The 20,999-nt window shown below is 38.6% G+C and overlaps 1 protein-coding gene across 1 annotated transcript in view; it reads left to right on the top strand.

The window, feature by feature from the left end:
* LOC143284560 (cadherin EGF LAG seven-pass G-type receptor 2-like) overlaps nt 1–20,999 on the top strand; it is a 64,059-nt gene that overhangs the window by 24,972 nt on the left and 18,088 nt on the right. Inside the window, 18 exon segments of the mRNA XM_076591349.1 lie at nt 925–1,091; nt 1,766–1,912; nt 3,100–3,213; nt 3,473–3,632; nt 5,170–5,435; nt 6,796–6,985; nt 7,982–8,086; nt 8,520–8,614; nt 9,317–9,532; nt 10,057–10,240; nt 10,710–10,838; nt 11,920–12,007; nt 14,189–14,356; nt 14,933–15,083; nt 16,446–16,652; nt 19,013–19,166; nt 19,727–19,793; nt 20,395–20,461. Of these exon segments, the coding sequence (XP_076447464.1) occupies nt 925–1,091; nt 1,766–1,912; nt 3,100–3,213; nt 3,473–3,632; nt 5,170–5,435; nt 6,796–6,985; nt 7,982–8,086; nt 8,520–8,614; nt 9,317–9,532; nt 10,057–10,240; nt 10,710–10,838; nt 11,920–12,007; nt 14,189–14,356; nt 14,933–15,083; nt 16,446–16,652; nt 19,013–19,166; nt 19,727–19,793; nt 20,395–20,461 (2,675 nt within the window).

Raw genomic sequence — 20,999 nt, 5'->3', positions numbered from 1 at the left:
ATTTATTACTTTTTCATTTGTGTAGTAGACTTAGAGGTTAAAGGTTTCATGGGCTTTCATGGCCATCAAGGTAGTGAATTAATATCCACTGTGTCAAGGGCTTGGCATAGGAAGGCAGGTCCCAGTCATCTCCTTCCGCCGCTTCAGCTTTCTTCAACCAGAGTCAGGTACCCTTTACTCCTGGGTGGAGTGAGGAAAATAAGAGTTTCAGTGCCTTTCCTGTGGACACAACTATGGGAAAAGTTTATGGTGGTTTGTTTGTTGCATGTGTCTCATACTGTGAGCAAGATTAGGTTTCTGTGCGTACTTAGTTATTGTGAAGCTTTTTTTTTTTTTTTTTTGCTTTTTTTAATGTGGGACATTTAATCTTTACTGTTTGGAGTTCTTGTGAAAAGTTATTGAATACTACAGCTTTCACTTTTCAAAACAGTGTACACATTGTAAATGTTCTTTCTCTATTTGTATTTTCCCCACCATCCTCTCCCATCTGCAGTACTTCCCTTCTTCCACTCTCTCTGCTGCTGTTTTTGTCATGGTCTGCCACCTTCTTCTGGACACTGCTTCTAGAAAATAACATGTGCACACACACACCCATCCACATATGTTGGCACATTTGGAGGTGTTTGGATGGCGGGGGGCTCAGGGGATATGCATACTCACAGACACAATACATGTGGACGCATGTATGCCCACCCACTCCCATTTCCTCCTCTCCTCCCCCACCCCCACCCCACCCCATCCTACATCGTTTTTGTTTCAAGGGGTCAGAGTGTGCAGACGAACCATATGCTTTACACCATATTTGCATCAAAAAGGAAGAAAAAAAAAAAGAGGAGCAGATGACAGACCTAGGCATAAATCCAATGCACTGGTCAGGCAGACCATAGGGTGGCAAATAGTGGATGGCTGGATCCTGTGTTGCAGTGATTGAACGGTCACGGCAGTTGGATGGCAAGGGTTACCTGTCCTTCTCCAGCATTTCACAGAACAAAGTGCACTACCCCTGGTACAATGGCATCGCCTTCAGGACCAGGGCTGAAGAAGGCACCCTCATGCAGCTCATTCTCAACACGGGACAGGTCAGAATGCAGGTGAGCATCGAAGCTTGTGGTGTGTGCTTCTCTTCAAAGTACATGTCTGTGTTCAAAGCACATGCCTTTGTGCATACATGTGTACATATTTCCATAATGCAATAGATACTCAACAGGGGACAGTTTTTCATATGTGAATTGATTTTTTGTTTTTTCTGTGTTTTTGTTCTTCGGATCTCTGTACCCAGTTTTAAATATGAAATGAAAAGTACATCATTCCTTTTTTTTTCCTTCTTTCTTTCTTTCTTTCTTTTCTTTTCTGTTTTTTTTCTGGCATGAGATCTTGAGCTGGATAGATTTGGATTAATTTTTCCAGTTTATTCTTTAACATGTAAAGTATTAAAGATTAGATGTTCAAATAAATAAAATATGAATTTAGAAACTCTTCTAGAGTGTGTTAGTCTCATATGGGTGCACATATTATTTATTTTTTCATATTGAGTTTACTGCACAAGTTTGGATTTTCCAGTGTGCATGAATGTTTTTTCTTTATTCTCTCTTTTCTCTCTCACATTGTATTTTTCCTGTTTCTCTCTTTTCACTCATGTATTTTGTATCAAAATAATTTGCTGTTATTATACATCTCTTTGTAATTTTGTAATTATAATCTTTGACTGATTTTACAGTCTTGGTATGTTTGGTTGATTTCATTTGCTGTCTTGTTTTTTTTCCAGCTGATTGATGGATTTATCCAGTACACTTTCGAGGACAACTCAGTTACTTTGGATGCTGTCAAAGTCAGCGATGGTCAGTGGCATTATATTGAGGCCCGCTGGTACCAGGGCCGGATGGAACTTTTGTTGGACTATGGCCAAATACAGGTAGGCTTTTCAGCTTATTCACAAATAATATAGAAACTGTATGGGTTTGTTTGCATTAGATTCCTAGTCCTGATCAGTTTTACTTTATGTGTTTGTCAAGTCAAATTAACTCTACTGTTTGTAAAGGAGAATTCATATTCGTTGTACACTGCTGTCAAACATACATCATGAGATAGACACTTAGGAGACATGTACCAGTTTTACAGACTACAAGGTTATATATTTTTTTCCATTTTTCCCAAGCACCTTATAATATGGTGCACACATTGTATGGTTAAAGTAAGTTGAAACACTCTGATGAATCAGAATCATATCAAGGTTGACCTCTGAAACCAGAAGTATGAGATATGAGATTCATGGCGATTAGAATGAATAAAACTTCCCAGAATAAAAACAGCTTACTTAGGGGTAGCACGGACAGGATGGATTCAAGAAGGCTAAGATCAGCAGAGCAGATATGAAAGTAGATGACACAGCATGTAAAGAGGGTTCAGATAATAGTGTCAGGGCTTCGATCATGGCCGTACTGACAATAGCAGTCAACCCATCAATGTTCATTTTCTTCTTTTATCAGTTTGATGTGTGCATTATAATATGATGCACCTTATGTATTTTTAAAATTGGAAATCCATTAAGATTTGGAAGATGTACCTTAGGATCCAATGCATCTTGTAGTCATTAAACATACAGCACATGTTTCCAGTATTGGAAGAGATGAAAGAAAATTATATAGACACATCTGAGAACATTTAATATTTCTGACAGCAATTAACAGTCAAAAAGTCTTAGAACAGTGCTATATCTAAGAACAATCAAAACACCAACAACAACACTTTTAGTTTCTAAATGATATAAGTTTTTTTGTGTGTGTTTTTTTTTTAATTTTTTAAAGTGTTACGTTGTGATTGTATACGCTAATAAACGGCAGGTGTTTTAGAACCATAAACAGTTGACCATAAATAGATAACAGACATCAAGGGGAAAATATGCTAACAGACCATAGGTAACATGTCATAGATTAGATATCATAGCTTTGATAACATGTCATAAATTGGATATCATAGCGTTGATAACACAGGTGAAAGTATTGTCATCCTTTAAAACAATAGTGATTGAAACTTATTAGTTAGAAATGCCTGGAATTGCGTTTGTCAGTGAAAAATACAATTATGCCATGTGTGTTGCAGAAATCCACATTACTCACGCGGTCTGTCAGCGGCAGTGACATTCAGATTGTCTATGTTGGAGCGTATCGCCAAGGCAACGATCCTATGTCTGATGGATTAGTGGGATGTGTGAAGGTATGTGAAAAAAAAACCGAGCAATACAGCGAACTTTTTGTTTATAAAGGAAAGAGAACTCAGAAAAATGCATTTCTTTGTATTACACAACCATACCCTTTTAAAAACAAAGAAAGAAAGAGTACTCAGTGCAAATCTGAGCAATATGAAGTCATGTACTTTTTAAAACTTCATGTGCAACAGTTTCCTAGAATTTCATTGTTATTTGAACAGTGGTGCATTTAGGACATTTGCATGCCTGCATTGATTGTGTGTTCAGGACATCCGAGTGGGTAACAACCCTAATGCTGTGCTAAGCCAGCCCAGTGTAACTGGTGCCACAGAGGGATGCAGTGTTCCCAGCTCGTGCGATCCCAATCCTTGTGGCCCGGGCACATGTTCGGATACCTGGGGAGATTATGAATGCAAGTGTCCTCCAGGTAAGTTCCAGTTTGATACCTGCAGTGGTAACCTAGAAACAGCAGATTCAGAATATTTTTCAGTCTGTGATCTGTGTAAATGATTTCTGTCTGGGAACGGTTTGTGTATTTCTTATGTATTTTATTATATATTATATATATATATTTTAAATCCTCTGAAGAGAAATTGATGTACTGGTTAACATCAGAGGCACTTCATGGGTTTAAGTGCATGAATGTGACTGTACTTACGCCTCATTTTCATTTCCAGTTGTCCCTTTTCTTCTTCTTGTTGTTTTTTTTCAGGTTCTGTGTTATGTTTTTTCAGGTTCTACAAGACATAATTCTTTCAGCCCTGATATGACCTTGTATATTCACCTGAGCTATAAACAACAAAAGACATAAAGATATTGAGAATTTCTATCCAATATGGTGAGCCAGGTTGTAGGAATCGGCTAAACTCAGGGAAAGCACTTTGTAGGGGAAAAGCTCTTCATGGTTTCTGTTGCATTATTTCTCTCTTGACATCAGCCTTATCTCTACCAGCACAGACCTAACAGATCGCAGATTTTTGTTTAAGACTTCTCCTGTTAAGCCCACCAGGCTTCTCTGTTTAAAGGTGTTTGTTTGCCATTTTGACTTCACTTTCTTCCTTTCAGAATGATAGAAACCAAGACTTCCTTTTTCCCTGTTCAGCCCTGAAATGGCTCCTTTCTGGTTGGCAGGGCTGTAAGGAACATGATTTGTGCCCCTGTCTTTCAGGTTTTCATTTCCACTACTTCATTTGTGGTGGTCCAAAAACACTGATATGGGTTAATGGCTGCTGAGAACGTGTGTGGATGAGTCTGCAAGTGATGTTTTCTTTCTCTTAGTCGGTACTGGCTGTGCTTAAAAATTGACTCTGGATACATTTATGCAGAGTGGTGGCCTGGTGGTAATGCGCCCAGCTAGGAAGCGAGTGTCCACGGATTCAAGTCCTGTACGTGGACCAGGATCTTTACTTCCCTATCCACTAGATTTTGAGTTTGTGGGTTGGCTGCTAGTCATTCAGATGAGACAATATAGTTAGGTCCCATATGCACCATGCACTCAATGCATATTTAAGAACCCACAGCACACAGCAACATAAGGGATGTTCCTGACAAAATTCTGTGCAAAAACCCATTTTGACAATAAACATACTCACTTGCAGACAGACAGAAAAAAAGTATGGTGTTGCTGCGTTGTGGTGACGTCATTTTACCCAGGGGACAGGAGCCCGAATTTTGAACAAATGAATTTGTGTGACAACAAAAAAAAAGTAACACAAAGATGTTTTTTTGTTTGTTTGTTTTTTGTTTTTTTATTGAACTCTTGGTAGTTTCAGGCTTTACCTGGAAATGTCTCTGGATATGTTCATTTACAGAGAACAGAAGAAAAAATGCTGTTGAAAACACAGCCATAGTCTCTAGACAGATTCCTTTTTTTATGTTTCACTCATTGTTTTGCTACTGTCCATAGATGAACGTGAAATAATACACCGTTTTGTATCTGGTGTGACTTGTTTTTGTTTCCTTAGGCACCATAGGGCCACGCTGTGAAGACATCTGTAGTGAGTACAACCCTTGTCAGAACTGGGCAGAATGCGAACGCCCTTCACAAGGGGAGAGCACCTACACCTGTGAATGTGGGAGCCGGCAGAGTGGTCGCTACTGCCAGAATGTCTCTCCGCTGGAGTGCCCTGCTGCTTGGTGGGGGAACCCTGTTTGTGGCCCCTGTCTGTGTGACACCTCCAGGGGCTTTGACAAGAACTGCAACAAGAAGAATGGAACCTGTCACTGTAAAGTGAGTTATGTATGCCTGTGTGTAGGGCTTTTGAGACGAGGAGAAAGGATTGTCTTTGTGGACAGTGTGCATGTGTATCTCTTTAAAGAAAGGGTGAGGTGTTCCAGCCATGCATAAACATTCATCTATTCTGAATAACATGTATAAATGCATTTGAATAATTTATTCTACTAACCTTGGCTGTGTAAGGTTTTATGGAAAAGCAGTGATGCTAGCTGTCCTGATTTTGTTCCATTTTGTTACTACCATTCACATTTTGTTCTTATGTTTCAAGGAGTTTATTTTCAGCTGGTTAGGGTTACTGGATGGCTTTCTCGTAGTAATCTGCTTAGTAGTTTCACAATGCACGTGGTATACTGAGCACTCTGACTTCCAGAAAAGGCAAGCAAAGCACCAAGAAGATTCTGGACAGAGTAAAACAGACTTTAACTGTAAATAATAATCATCCTCCTAAAACAGTACATTGCATTATTCTATCTAGGTAAATATTGTATGCATGCCTAAACATTTAAGGGTCACAAAATGTCGACAAAAATATAATTCTGAATGTTCTTTAAAAATGTCCTAATTTTTCCTGAAAAGAGTTAAGTGGGCACCTCTGGTAGTGTCAAAGATGAGAGATGTTATCATTGGGTTTGTGTTTGTTTTGTTTTTCCACCCAAAAAAAGTATGTATGTAGAGTTCATGCCATACATGAAGTAGCTTGTATGAAGTTGTGCAGGGGATGAGGATGCGTTCATCTGACGACACTTCAGCTCTCCCCCACTGTCCTTGCATAACTAAAGGAACAAAATACTGGTTCATAAAGTTTTTATGAAAGGAAGTAGTGATTGCAAACAGACACAGACTGCTGCTATGTTCCTGATATTGAGAACAACAACAAAACTGTCAGTAGAATTTTGATATGATGTGAAACTTTATAATGACAGTGATGAAACTCTTTGACATTTGATTCCAAATGTTGCTTTTGATTACTGCTACTACTCCTTGGGTTCGCTAAAATTTCATGAAAAAATCTGAATGTCAGTTAATATTGAGTAGAATAGATTGGGAAAAAAATGGAGGGGGGGGGGGGGAGGGGGCGGGAGATGAATAACAAGTCATCGTAAAAAAAAAGAAGAAAAAAAAAAGATGTAAACAAGCTTTATGCACATATTGCCATTGTATAACTTTTTCAGATTGATATTTTGTCTGAAAAAGGATGGATAACAATCTGTTTGCCAAAGATAACCCCCCCCCACCCCCCCACCCCCCCCCCAAAAAAAAAATATATATATAACATGTATTTTGCACGTAATGCCATTGTTTCATTTTTTTTCCTAATTGATTTATTGTCCCTCTTCTTCCCTTTTTCCTCTAGGAATTGCACTACCAGCCAGAGGGATCTGACCGGTGCTTCCCCTGTAACTGCTACTCAGAAGGGTCCAAAGGACACAGCTGCAATCCCCACACTGGTCAGTGTGAGTGTCGGGAAGGCATCACTGGGCGGCGGTGTGACCAGTGCGACAGTATCTTCGCCGGGATTGACCTCGCTAAAAAGACCTGCAAAGGTGAGTCAGGGCTGCTCATGTGGAGATGTTTCTGTTTTGGAATTTGCTGTTTTGCTGTATTCTTTAGTGCTCAGCTGGTAGATTCATATAAACCTTGACACTGGATAGGGGTAGTGTGCAAGTAGTGAATTTGGGTAAGGATTCAACAGTTCTGATTGACAAAGACCTATTCCAGCCATTATGACGAAGGTATGTTCCAGCCATTGTGACAAAAGGTATATTTCTGCTATCATGACAAAAGATATATTCCAGCCATTGTGACAAAACGTGAATTCCACCAGTCATTGTGAGAAAATATGTTCCCACCATTGTAACAAAAGGCATATTCCAGCCATTGTGGAAAAAAAAAGATACATTCCAGCCATTGTGATGAAAGACATGTTCCAGCCATCATGACAAAAGATGTATTCCAACCATTGTGACAAACAATATATATTCCACTCATCACAATGAAAAATATATTCCAGCTATCATGACAAAGCATACATTCCAGCCATTGCATGTTTTTGTGTTGTTGTTTTTTGCTGCCCCATCATCTGCACCATTTCTGTGGCCGACGCCGCTCATTCTGAGTCCCCAGCCACGTTTTTTCCCAGACCATTTGAGCTTGACTGACACTGTATGTAAACTGCTTGAAATGTTTATCAGCAAGAAATGTTACAGTTTCACTATTTCAAAAATGTTGGGCAACGTTTCTGCTTATTTGGACACAGCATATATTGTTGATTGATTGATTGATTGATTTGTGTGTGTATGTGTGTAAATGAGAAATGAAGAAAGTCATATACATTGAAAGTGACAATCCATATGTAAATTTGGTGGGTACAATTTTTCTTCTATCCATTGATGCCCTGTAAATGGCATTGTATATTTGATGATTTTTGTAATACTTCTCTGTGGTGCAATGGTGTCCTATTTTTATCATTTTTGTATTACTTTTCCGTTGCGGAATGATGTCCTCTTTTAAATTATATTGTGTTACTTTTGTGTTTACAGTGATGTCCTATGAGGACTGCCCCAGGAATTTTGCCAAAGGGGTCTGGTGGGACCCTGTGCCGTTTGGAGACGTAGCCATACAGGATTGTCCTGAAGGGTCTTTTGGTAAGTTGACGTGTACACACTCACACCCTCATCCACATTCTTGCAAGCATTCTTCATATTGCATGCATCACTCAAGATGACGCAACTGTTCAGCTGCAACACAGCTGCATAAAGGCTTGCACAGGCATGCCAGTTTTGATTCATGGAGTTACACACATACACACACACACACACATTCACACACACACACACACTTTTGATGTAAGTGTCTTCTATCTGAATCTTTCTTTTACTTTTTCTCCCATTTAGCTCTGTCTTTCCTTATTTCATATGAACCATCACTTCCCCTTGTTCCCAAATTCCTGGTACACATTTAGCTGATAGTGTTTGTTCCCCATTGTTTTGTCATCAGAACGCTTTGTGATGACAGAGACCTGTGTGTCAGTTATTGACAGCATGCACAGTAAAAAGATTTGGTCCTCTGTTTGTGCAGGGACAGCAAAGCGGGTGTGTACACAGCTGCACAGTTGGCTGGAGGCTGACCTGTTCAACTGCACCAGTGACAACTTCACACGACTTCAGTCACAGGTGATGTGTATTGTTACTGCCGAGTTCTTTGGCTTGTTTTGTTGTTGTTGTTGTAGTGTGTGTGTGTTTTCTGAAAAAATAACACCTGAAGAACATAGACATGATCACTGGCTTGTCCAAAGTCACAATGTGTAGATTTTCTTCACGTATTTATTGATATTCTTTGGTGTGATTACTTAAAAATAAATCTTGATTTTAAGTGTAAGTTAAGTTTATATGTATGTGTGTGTCAACTAAATTTTGTTTAGTAACATTTGGGTTTGGCTCCAACACCCACCTGAGGTTTTATGGTTGACAGGGACAACCATCCCAGGAAAGATGGGGCAGGGCACCTGTCTGACACTACACTGACACCACCAGAATGACAGCACATGAAGATGGGCAGTGGAGATGCCAGTTTTTATGTTGGGTGTCTGTGATTCAAATTCACAAATTCTGGATCTCAAGCTCAACCTCAGCTACACCCCAAAAATGTTTAGAAAAGCAACAACACCTACCACTTTTATTGTATAGCCAGCCCTTGACCCCAGCTGCATTAATTTTTTTTTTCTTTTTTTCAGTCCATTTCACTTTCCTGTATATATATATATGTATATTAACTTTATTGTAAACCACATGCTTCCTGTCATGGAGGTGTGAGCACCAGTCTGCATTATTATTATAATTATTATTGATTGTGGTGTTTGTGCTTTCTGTTTGCAGTTGGAGGCCCTGCAGGCTGAACTGCAGACAGACAGCATCAGTGCCTTCAGTGCGGACCTGGCCATCGAGTTGTTGAAGAACGCCACCAACACCACCACCCCCTTGTACGGTGGGGACGTCATCATGACCATGGAGTTTGCCAAGGTGGTGCTGCTGCACGAGAACAAGCACACGGACCTGGAGCTCATCAGTCAGCAGTACAGGGACTTTGTGCAGGTGTGCCAGCTTCCTTTGGAAAGAGGAATGACTTTTCTCTCTCTCTCTCTTTTTTTGTGTGTGTGTATGTGCTGTTTTGTGTTTGTTGTTCCCTTTGTCTCATGTTTATTTTGATTGTTGAAGGAGAGGACTGGGGCCCAGGCTTCCTTGCCTAGTCCTAGACACAGTGGATATGAATTCAGTGTCCCTGTGGCCGTAAACAGCTATGGGAGGGACCTTTAACCATCAGTTTTATTAACAGGCTCAGACTCAAATGAAAAGAATATCATTTTTGTCAGAAACTTCCATTTTCATTGGCAGTGTCTTGGCAGCTGGAGGATTACTAAAATTGTATATTTTTATACATGGTGTTGCTAAAAGTATGCATGATTGACACTAATTCAGTCAAAGGTAATGTTAGTAAAATCAAGTTAATGTATGTACTATCAAAACCACAGACCCAGATGTGCCTATTCTTACATAGTAATGAATTCACATTTTTATTTATTCTTGAATGATATATTGCCTAATCCTTTTTTTTTCAGCAACTTGTGATTGCGCTAAGCAATGTGACCAGTCTGCCCAATGCTGGCTTCTGGCCGCGGATCAACAGTATGTACAAAGGATCAGCCACTCTGCTTCAGCTGCTTGAAGAGTATCTTCGTACCATTGCCAAAAGCATGCCACAGGCACAGTCAGGACCCTTTGAGGCTGTGTCAGATGGAATAGGTGAGGATCGCTTTTGTTTAAGTTGAATGGCAGGAAATTTGCTTATCAACTATATTTCATGTCATGGCTAGAAATATGCAGATTATTTATAGTTGTCCTGGAGACAAGTAAGTAAAAAATATCTGCATGTTCCCTCAAATTTCTGCTCACCCTCCATTAACCAATAGATGGTTAATCAAACTTGGCTAACTGCTAGTAAGATCATGACAACTTGGCAGACATAATTCATATGTAAGTCATATATGTTGCAGGAAAAGAGGATGTAATTGTTTTGTTGATATCAGTAAGAAGGAAAAAAACAACCAGACACACAGAGAATTTCAAGACATATTGATTGTCCCATGCTGATTTTTGTCACTATTTTTTCCCCTTATTGATTTTAATTGTTTGCGCTATTGAGGTAAAGTGCATTGTAGATTTGCATTATTATTGTCATTGTTAAATGATTGGGTTTTTTTTTTTCTTTCAGTGCTGGGGGTAGATTGGATGTCCAAGTACAATGGAACAGTCCGCCCTCTTCCCAAGTATGACAACATCATAAATAAGGGATCTGCCAATGACTTTGCTTCCATTATACTGCCGTCTTCACTGTTTGCTGGTAGGTCTTCTTTCTTACTTTGTTTTGCTGTGTTTTCATGTCTTGTTTGATATTTGTTTATTAATCCTTTCGCCATTGAACTGTTTGCTTACATTATTTTTGCTGTTTGTGAAAGGTAGAATGTTGTGCAATGTTTGAACCCATATTCCTGGTTGGAAGCTAGATTAGACAGTACAAGGTGAACAGGAGTGGAGATACCTGATGGTGGCTGTTCCATTAAAAAACACACACAAAAAAACTTGTGTATTATTGTTAGCACTAAATCTTGTGCAGAAATAAATCAAAGCAGTTTAACACCAAACGTTCACAGGCATTCACAGCTGAACCAAAGAAATGAAAGATAATGTTATAAATACATGCAGATGGCAGGCAAGGGAAATCTATGGACGGAAAAAGGGAGGGTATGGAGGAACTTATTTGGAAAGTGGTAGGTTTTAAGGCCACTTACATGAGCTGAGTGCATAGACTTGACAAAAGGAAAGAGAGTGATCGTTCCAAGCACAAGGTCCACAGTCAGAGACGTAAGAGGGCTGGCCCATCTTGTTCACTGAATATTGAACAACATGGTCATTTGAGGTTTCATTTGTTTGCACATTGTGATCTCACTAAAGGCTACCTCTTTCAAAAGAAATAGCCTTTCACGTTTATTTAAAAATGCCTTGCTACTTTGCATCTGAAGAATAGGCATCTGAAGTTAATAAATGCTTCTGTTTGAGATCTTGAAGAAAACAATTGATGTTACAAATTGCTGGGAATCTCAAAATGCCTTGAGTATTGCATTATCTTGCTCTCAGTCTTTTCTCTCTTTGTCCAGAGCTGAGTGTTCTTATATTGGGTATACAGAATTGAACAGTGATGTAAGAAATGGTATACTGAGATAGTGCTGGAGCAACTGTTGGTAACCTTTTTTTAATATATTTTATGCCAAGTTTTTGTCAATGTGGACAATGATTTTGATTGCAACTATATTCCGTAGACAATAATTTCTACATTTTGTGGACATGAGAATGTTTCAGAGTGACTTAAAAAAATTATGATTGAATAGTGTTTACAAGAGTTGTGTGTGGGTGTGTTTTCACAGGTTCCAACCAGCAAGAGAAGAGTTATGGTTATGCTATCTACCACACCATGGGAAAACTGGTGGATATGAACACAGATGAGTCTGTTGTGTAAGTTGATATTCTGTTCTGAGCTCTCTCTGTGTCTCTCTCGGTCTGTCTCTCTCTCTGTGTCTCTCTCTGTTTGTCGCTCTCTCTCTGTCTCTCTCTGTGTCTCTCTTGCTCTCTCTGTCTCTATGCCTCTCTCTCTGTCTCTGTCTCTCTCTGTCTCTCTCTCTTGCTCTCTCTGTCTCTATGCCTCTCTCTCTCTCTCTGTTTGTCTCTCTCTCTCTCTCTGTCTGTCTCTCTCTTTCTCCCCCACCTCCTCTGTCTTCCCCTCCCCTCCCATCTCTTTTCTCTCATTTCTAAAGAAGGAAGGAAGGAAGGAATTTTTGTTTAATGTCCCGTCACACATATCGGTGATTGAAGACATTTTGTAAAAGTATTTATGAATACATCTGAGTATTATCGGTTAGAAGGGGTGGGAGATGTGGATGAATGGAGGGTTGGGGAAAACTGGGCAAATGGGGGTAAAAATGTGGGTGAAATTTGGAAGAAAAACAAAACAAACAAACAAACAAAAAAAACACCTCTAAATACAGTTACAGGAAATTACTTAAAGGACTTCGTAAAAGAGAAGCTGTTAAACTGACATGCGAAACAACTGATAATGAATGCAAAAAGTCAAAAACATCAACGTTCTCAGTCACTTGTGAAGACACACTTTCGTGTACAAAAGGCTTCATCAAGCTACAGTGAAAAATTATATGCTCAATTGTCAGGTTACTAAAGCATATACACTTGACATTAGAACAATACTTGGTCCGTAATGAATTTGATAATAGTCTGAGAGCTAAGCTCAGAATTGGTCTGCGAATCGGACCAAAGTCTGAGAGAGTCAACTGACGAGGTTTTAGACTTGAATTCAAGCACCTATAAAAGTCTCTTTCTAGTATATTGCTTATTTCCTTGTATGACAATGGGCAATATACTTTTATACTATCTATATGATTTTTTGCTCCCCGTTTTGCTGCCCTATCTGCTTGGTCGTTATAACGGAATCCAGTGTGGGATGGTATCCAACAAAAATCAACATTTGTACCCTTCACAAATAGGGAGTGCAATAAATACCTAATTTGAAAAAATAAATCTTCTCTTTGATTATTCTCAAAAAGGAGCAAACCTTTTAAGACAGATTGAGAATCAACACAAAATAGGATATTATTATGATTGGTATATCAACAAGATGATTTAAAGCCATAAGGATGGCCACCAATTCAGCTGTAAAAATTGAATGTCCCTTACCTAAAGAAATGTGTTCACATGTACTAGATAGTAGATACATGAAAAGAAAAAAACAAAACAAAAAAGACCATGTTTTAACAATGTAACCAGACATCTTGTGCTGTCACATGTTAGTATTATCAAAAAAGTTTATTTACTACCAACTATATGTTCATACATTCATATATTTGTATTTGTATATATTTTTATCACAACAGATTTCTCTTTGTGAAATTCAGGCTGCTCTCCCCAGGGAGAGCGTGTTGCTACACCACAGCGCCACCCATTTTTTTGTATTTTTTACCTGCGTGCAGTTTTATTTGATTTCCTATCGAAGTGGATTTTTCTACAGAATTTTGCCAGGAATAACCCTTTTGTTGCCATGGGCTCTTTTATGTGTGCAAAGTGCATGCTGCACATAGGACCTCGGTTTATCGTCTCATCCAAATGACTAGCGCCCAGACCACCACTCAAGGTCAAGTGGAGGGGGAGAAGATATCGGCGGCTGAGCCTTGATTCGAACCAGTACGCTCAGATTCTCTCGCTTCCTATGCGGACGCGTTACCTCTAGGCCATTACTCCACTTATATATAATGCATTGAATACTCTGAATTTACCTAGAGTGTGTATTACTTTTTACTTTTGGTGTTGCACTTAAAGAATTTGTCACCATTTTACTTTCAGTAATGCATATAATGAACATCACCAAAAAAAACTGTCATGAATTGTACTTCAGTTTACTTCAGATGTGTTTGATTCTACCCTCCATATATCCTTTCCCCCAGCTCCCAGTCAACTGCCCCCTTCTCTCTTACCTTTTGGTTTATTTATCTTTAAATGATTACCTACAAATGTGATAAATAATACTTTGAACTGGATGTCTGCAGTCATCAGTATTTGTGATGGGACTCTCAAGAAAAAGTCCTCCAGCAATGCAAATACTGATTCACTACCTCTTGTGCTTTACAGCAAGACCGGTCTTCCCTTGACAACGAATGGACCCATGTTTTCGTTCGTGTTGAGCAACAAGAGCCAGCAAGTGTCGGCCAGTCAGCCTGTCTACGTTCGACTGAAGCTCGCCGCCCCTCACAACAGGACTAATCTCCAGTGCGCCATATGGAGGCCTGGCAGTGACGGGTAAGTTCACACACTGGGTTGTGCATACCCTGAAGTGTGAGTGCTCACAGGGTATCACTTTATCTGTGCATGTAGGTATGTATATATGTACATTTATATCAAAATTCATACACATAAAATTCTGCTGGTTTTTGTTTTTGTTTTTCATTTGCAAGCAGTATGACAGTGGCCAGATATGAAACAGACATTTAAGTTGACTATTAGTGCACAAATTTCACTGAAAGTGTTTCTGTGATCACTTTTCTTTTATGTTTCTTATATATATATATATATATATATATATATATATATATATATATATATATATATATATGATATATATTTTTTTAAATTAATTTTTTTCTTATAGATATTTGTTTATTAACATGTTCATTTATTTATTTATTTATTTATTTAGGTGTATTTATTCATGTTCATTCATTTATATTACAGACAACATTTAGCAATGAAAAGTTGTTTTTTTTTTGTTTGTTTTTTTCACTTTATTATTTTTTTGTTGTTGTTGAATTATTTGTTAATTCATTTCTTAGTTTATGCATACTTATCTTTTATTCTATTTACTTATTTATTCTGCAGACGGGGTATCTGGTCAGCTTCAGAGTGTACCGTGTCAGATATAGATTGTCGGGTGACGTCGGAGTCTGAGCATTGTCGAGAAGTGTACGTCACTTGCAAGTGTACCCACATGTCCACTTATGCTGTCATTGTGGATCTGGAAGATGGAACGGTAAGTACCTGATCGTTCTTCCATATATTGGATACTCGAAATTTGGCATATTAGATTTGTGATGGTCTGTATGTGCATATGTAATTTTGATAATGCAGGTTGATGCTCACATCTCCAAGGCAGGGAGCTAATAGTATTTACAATAAAATGTTATGCATACATAAACATAATGCAGTAAGTACACCAGGCATGAACAGGTGCATGCATACACAAACACGCAAACAAACACATTTGCGCACACACACACTCACACATCCTTGGATACTATAAAACCCAAGTCCATCAGTGTGTGAAGAGTTGTATGAAAATGTATTTAAAACAAAGCATGTAAGTACACATGCTTTGGTAAATTCTTGGAAGTTGTGTACTTCAGTGAGTGGTTTATATTCCACTTTAGGATGCTTTCTACGGTCTGTGAATACCATTTTATTTTGGCTCACGTTCCCATGAACGAAAATGGCTTATGTCAGAGTATTTTTTTTTATTCTGGCTTTTCTATTTTATTACTGCATTTGTTGCTGAGCATGAATACATGATAGGCTGTTTGTTGATTTCTCCATTTCTTTGTACTGTTTTACAGGTGATTATCTTTTTTCATTTCTTTATCCTGTGTTCCACTTAATTATCTGTCTCCATTTCTCTGTCCTGTCTTAGAGTTGATTATCCTTCTTCATTTCTTTGTCCGGTCTTGCAGCTTTGTCTGTTTTTTTGTCCTTACACATGCTCCTCCCTCTCCACTTAAGCTTTCCTTCACAGTGTTGTTTCTGACTGACTGGATTTGTTTATTGTCATGCCAGGGGTTTTTCCAGTATAAAAGTATTGCACTTTCTAGAAATTCTGGAATTGAAATATCCTTTGTTTTGTCGCTTTCTTTGTTTCTGGCTTCTCCCTTTTCTTTCTGTTTTTTCTGCCTTTCATATTTTATGTATTACAGGTCCATTTACCTACATTTTTCCTAGAGAGCCTTGATTTTTTATTTTAATCTTTTATTCTGAACTTGATAATTGGGCTTTTTTCTTTTGCACCTAGGACATGTGAGGTGCTCATTGGCAGTGTTTTGTTTTATGCTTCTCGCTTTGTTTAATTTTGTTTATTATGTAGTATGTTTATGTTCAGGTTTGGGGTTTTTTTGTTTTTTTTTGTTTTTTAATCTTATGATGAAAAATTGATGTACTTGTCAACTTCAGAGGCATGTCTTGGGTTTGTGTACTTGTGCCTAACTTTCCTTTTTTTTCTTCTTTTTTTTCCCCCAATGTTTACATATCTATTATTTACAGTTTGCCAGCCCTGATTAGCCCAGTATGGTTGGATGTGTTATCAGCAACAAAAGATGTTGATGGCTGAGTTGTTGTTTTTTTCCAGCTTCCCAAAGCAGCTATTGTGCAGTTGGAAGCCCTGATGTATGTGCTGGTTGCTGTGTCCTTGGCCCTCCTGATCATCGCTTTCTTCATCCTCATCTCCTTCAAGGCCTTGCAGAGCAACTGGAACAGCATCCACATCAACCTGGTCTTTGTCATCGTCAACATTGACCTGGCTTTTGCTGTCGGCATCAATCGAACCAGCCCCGAGGTCAGTGACTGATGTGCTGTGTGATTTGTTTGTTCATAACTGGTGGTTTTGGTAGGAGTACTGAATGTGGTGATGTATGATTTGTTTGTAACTGTGGTGGTTTTGGTAGGAGTACTGAATGTGGTGATGTATGATTTGTTTGTAACCGTGGTGGTTTTGGTAGGAGTACTGGATGTGGTGATGTATGATTTGTTTGTAACTGTGGTGGTTTTGGTAGGAGTACTGGATGTGGTGATGTATGATTTGTTTGTAACTGTGGTGGTTTTGGTAGGAGTACTGAATGTGGTGATGTATGATTTGTTTGTAACTGTGGTAATATTGGTAGGAGTACTGAATGTGGTGATGTATGATTTGTTCGTAACTGTGGTAATTTTGGTAGGAGTACTTAATGTAGTGATGTATGATTTGTTTGTAACTGTGGTGGTTATGGTGGGAGTACTGAATGTGGTGATGTATGATTTGTTTGTAACTGTGCTGGTTTTGGTTGGAATACTGAATGTGGTGATGTATGATTTGTTTGTAACTGTGGTGGTTTTGGTAGGAGTACTGAATGTGGTGATGTATGATTTGTTTGTAACTGTGGTGGTTTTGGTAGGAGTACTGAATGTGGTGATGTATGATTTGTTTGTAACTGTGGTGGTTTTGGTAGGAGTACTGGATGTGGTGATGTATGATTTGTTTGTAACTGTGGTGGTTGTGGTAGGAGTACTGAATGTGGTGATGTATGATTTGTTTGTAACTGTGGTGGTTTTGGTAGGAGTACTGAATGTGGTGATGTATGATTTGTTTGTAACTGTGGTAATATTGGTAGGAGTACTGAATGTGGTGATGTATGATTTGTTCGTAACTGTGGTAATTTTGGTAGGAGTACTTAATGTAGTGATGTATGATTTGTTTGTAACTGTGGTGGTTTTGGTAGGAGTACTGGATGTGGTGATGTATGATTTGTTTGTAACTGTGGTAATATTGGTGGGAGTACTGAATGTGCTGATGTATGATTTGTTTGTAGCTGGTAATTTTGGTAGGAGTATTGGATGTGGTGATGTATGATTTGTTTGTAACCGTGGTGGTTTTGGTAGGAGCACTGAATGTGGTGATGTATGATTTGTTTGTAACTGTAGTGGTTTTGGTAGAAGTACTGGATGTGGTGATGTTTGATTTGTTCGTAACTGTGGTAATATTGGTAGGAGTACTGAATGTGGTGATGTATGATTTGTTCGTAACTGTGGTAATTTTGGTAGGAGTACTTAATGTAGTGATGTATGATTTGTTTGTAACTGTGGTGGTTTTGGTGGGAATACTGAATGTGGTGATGTATGATTTGTTTGTAACTGTGGTGGTTTTGGTAGGAGTACTGAATGTGGTGATGTATGATTTGTTTGTAACTGTGCTGGTTTTGGTTGGAGTACTGAATGTGGTGATGTATGATTTGTTTGTAACTGTGGTGGTTTTGGTAGGAGTACTGAATGTGGTATGTAACTGTGATGATTTGGGTAGTTCTGACTGTGATATGGTCTTGTGTCTTACTCTTAAGGTTCATGTAACCTAACATTTTGTTATTCAGTCTGTTCCCGTTATCATATTATCAAAACATGCACAGATGTGTACTTTTTTTTTGTGCTTGATTGATATGAATACTTATATAGCGCCTATCCTCGGTCGAAGACCAAGCTCTAAGGGCTTTACAAACACAGGGTCATTTGCACAACAGGCTGCCTACCTGGGTAGAGCTAACTGACGGCTGACACTGGGTGCTCATCATTCGTTTCCTGTGTCATTCAGTCAGATTTCAGGCATACACAGTCAGACAGACATGTAACGTTTTATGTGTATGACTGTTTTTGGGGATTTTTTTTTTTTTTTTACCCGCCATGTAGGCAGCCATACTCCTGTTTTGCGGGGGTGTGCATGCTGGGTATGTTACAGGATTTTTAACATGCTTATTTGATCTTCTGTGTGCGTATACACACAAAGGGGGTTCAGGCACTAGCAGGTCTGCACATTTGTTGACCTGGGAGATCGTAAAAATCTTCAGCCTTTACCCACCAGGCGCTGTCACCGAGATTCGAACCCAGGATCCTCAGATTGAAAGTCCAATGCTTTAACCATTCGGCTGTTGTGCCCGTCCCTCACAAATGCACACAAACACAGGTGAATGCACCTTTTATGTGCATGGTCACATCGCATGATTGCAAATACAAAATTATTCAGTTCGTACATTATAGGAATTTGTTTGTTTTGTTAGTTCTCATGTCATGTCTGTAAATATAATGGTGTGTTTTATTAGCCCTTCATTGGTAAGTCACATTAATAAGTACGGTATTTGTTTGATAATCCTTACTTGGTTATCTTTTTTTCAGTTGTTCTGTCGTCTGGTGGCAATATCTCTTCATTATTTCTACATGGCGGCCTTTGCGTGGCTGTATGTGGAAATATTACACATCTACCGCATGCTGACAGAGAAGCAAACCATCAACTATGGTTCCATGAAGTTCTATTACCTCCTGGGTTACGGTGAGTTATCCCTGACAAAATTTTTCGGTGGCAATAGCCCAGTGTTGAGCTGTATTGTAAGCTGAGGTAATGCTCTCAGGTAAATCATGGAAAGTTAAGTCAGAATTTCAAGGAGATGGTATGATATGGTGAATAGTCAATATATGTTGTACAGGTTCTGTCATGAGGCAAATATATTCTTCACAGGATTTAGATAATCAGACAGGTTTTGTACAGTTGATGCCTGACCTTTGTATGCTGATTATGCAGGCTTCAAGTAAAAGTCATAATTAAGGAATGACTGTGCTGTACATAATGTAAAGTGTTGGATTAGATTTAAGAAATATAGCATATGGTTCTGCTTGATGACAGTTCTTCGTATATCTTGTAAATTCTAGATAATTCTGATTGTTTATCTTAATACCAGATATATCTCGCATGTTGTTTTTTTTCCTCCTCATCTGCAATTATGGTCCACATTGAAGAAATAAACACTGTGCACGGCTTGGGTATTGTCTCAGGATGATGGTTGATTTCAGTGGGGCATTTGATGTGTTGATTTTGACTTTGTTTTGTTGCAGTCATTCCTGGCATTATTGTGGGTCTGGCTGTGGGCCTGTACACTGATGGCTATGGCAACGACAGCTTGTGAGTGACTTCTGATTACATTGTGTATGTCTATACTGCGTGATGCGATGTGACAGCAGAGCTTTGAATGACTTACTTCTAGCAATTACCCCTTCCCATTTATTTTTTCAACATTTATATTCAACTGTTATCATTTCAATAGTTAGAGATTAAAGTAATAAAAATGTTTGTGTCAGAAGGCTTTTTGTGTGTGTGTGGTATCACTAATTGATGTTGATGAAGATTTTCACAACTGAATCAGTAAATGACTCCCTTGGCCTCATAAATTGCTCATGTACTCCTATGTGTGTCATAGACACGAGCAGAACACGATTCTATTCAAAGGATGTTGGATTTCTGACTGTGAAAGTGTTTCATGTGTTGTTTTTCTGCCTCACTCCTTGTTGTTTTTCACGTTTGTTGTTGTTGTTTTCTCTTATATTTTTCATCCTCTTGACTGCTGCTGATGAGTATCCTGATCACTGAGAACTGCATTACTTTTGTTCATCAAATTCAAGCACACCCTTGATAAGTACACAAAAATTAGTAACTGCCTTTCACACTCACGCCACACTGATCATTTCACCAAGATTCAGTGGAATTTTGTTTTGCTTCATTTCAGCTGTTGGCTGGAGACTTCCGAGCTGTTCATCTGGAGTTTTGCTGGCCCTATTGTAGTGGTGGTAGTGGTAAGTTCTCATTTTAGATACCTTGTTGTGGATTGATTCTTGTTTTTTCTGTCTGATTACTCTCTGAGGTATTCTCAAAACTTTCAGAAATCAGTATAACGTTTTGTTATTGATTGTGGCACGCCTTATAGCAGTCAGAAATACATTCACATTTTGTTATTGATTGTGGCATACCTTATGATAGAAATACATGTCACATTTTGCTGCTGATTAATGCATGCTTTTTGACAGAAATAAATTTTGCTACTTATTTTGGCATGCCATGTGACTGAAATACATGTCACATTTTGCTACTGATTGTAGTGTACCTTATGACAGAAATACATTCTGCTGCTGATTTTGGCACACTTCATAACAGAAATACATGTCATTTTGCTGCTGATTGTGGCATGCCTAATGACAGAAATGAATGTCGCATTTTGCTGCTGATTTTGGCATGCTTTGTGATAGAAATAACATCACATTTTGCTGTTGATTGTGGCATGCCTTATGGCAGAAATACATGTCACATTTTATTATTGTATTTGGCATGCATCAA

The sequence above is a fragment of the Babylonia areolata genome, chromosome 8, assembly GCF_041734735.1.
Source record: "Babylonia areolata isolate BAREFJ2019XMU chromosome 8, ASM4173473v1, whole genome shotgun sequence".
NCBI classification, from domain to species: domain Eukaryota; kingdom Metazoa; phylum Mollusca; class Gastropoda; order Neogastropoda; family Buccinidae; genus Babylonia; species Babylonia areolata.
This window is presented reverse-complemented; position numbering and strand designations above follow the sequence as displayed.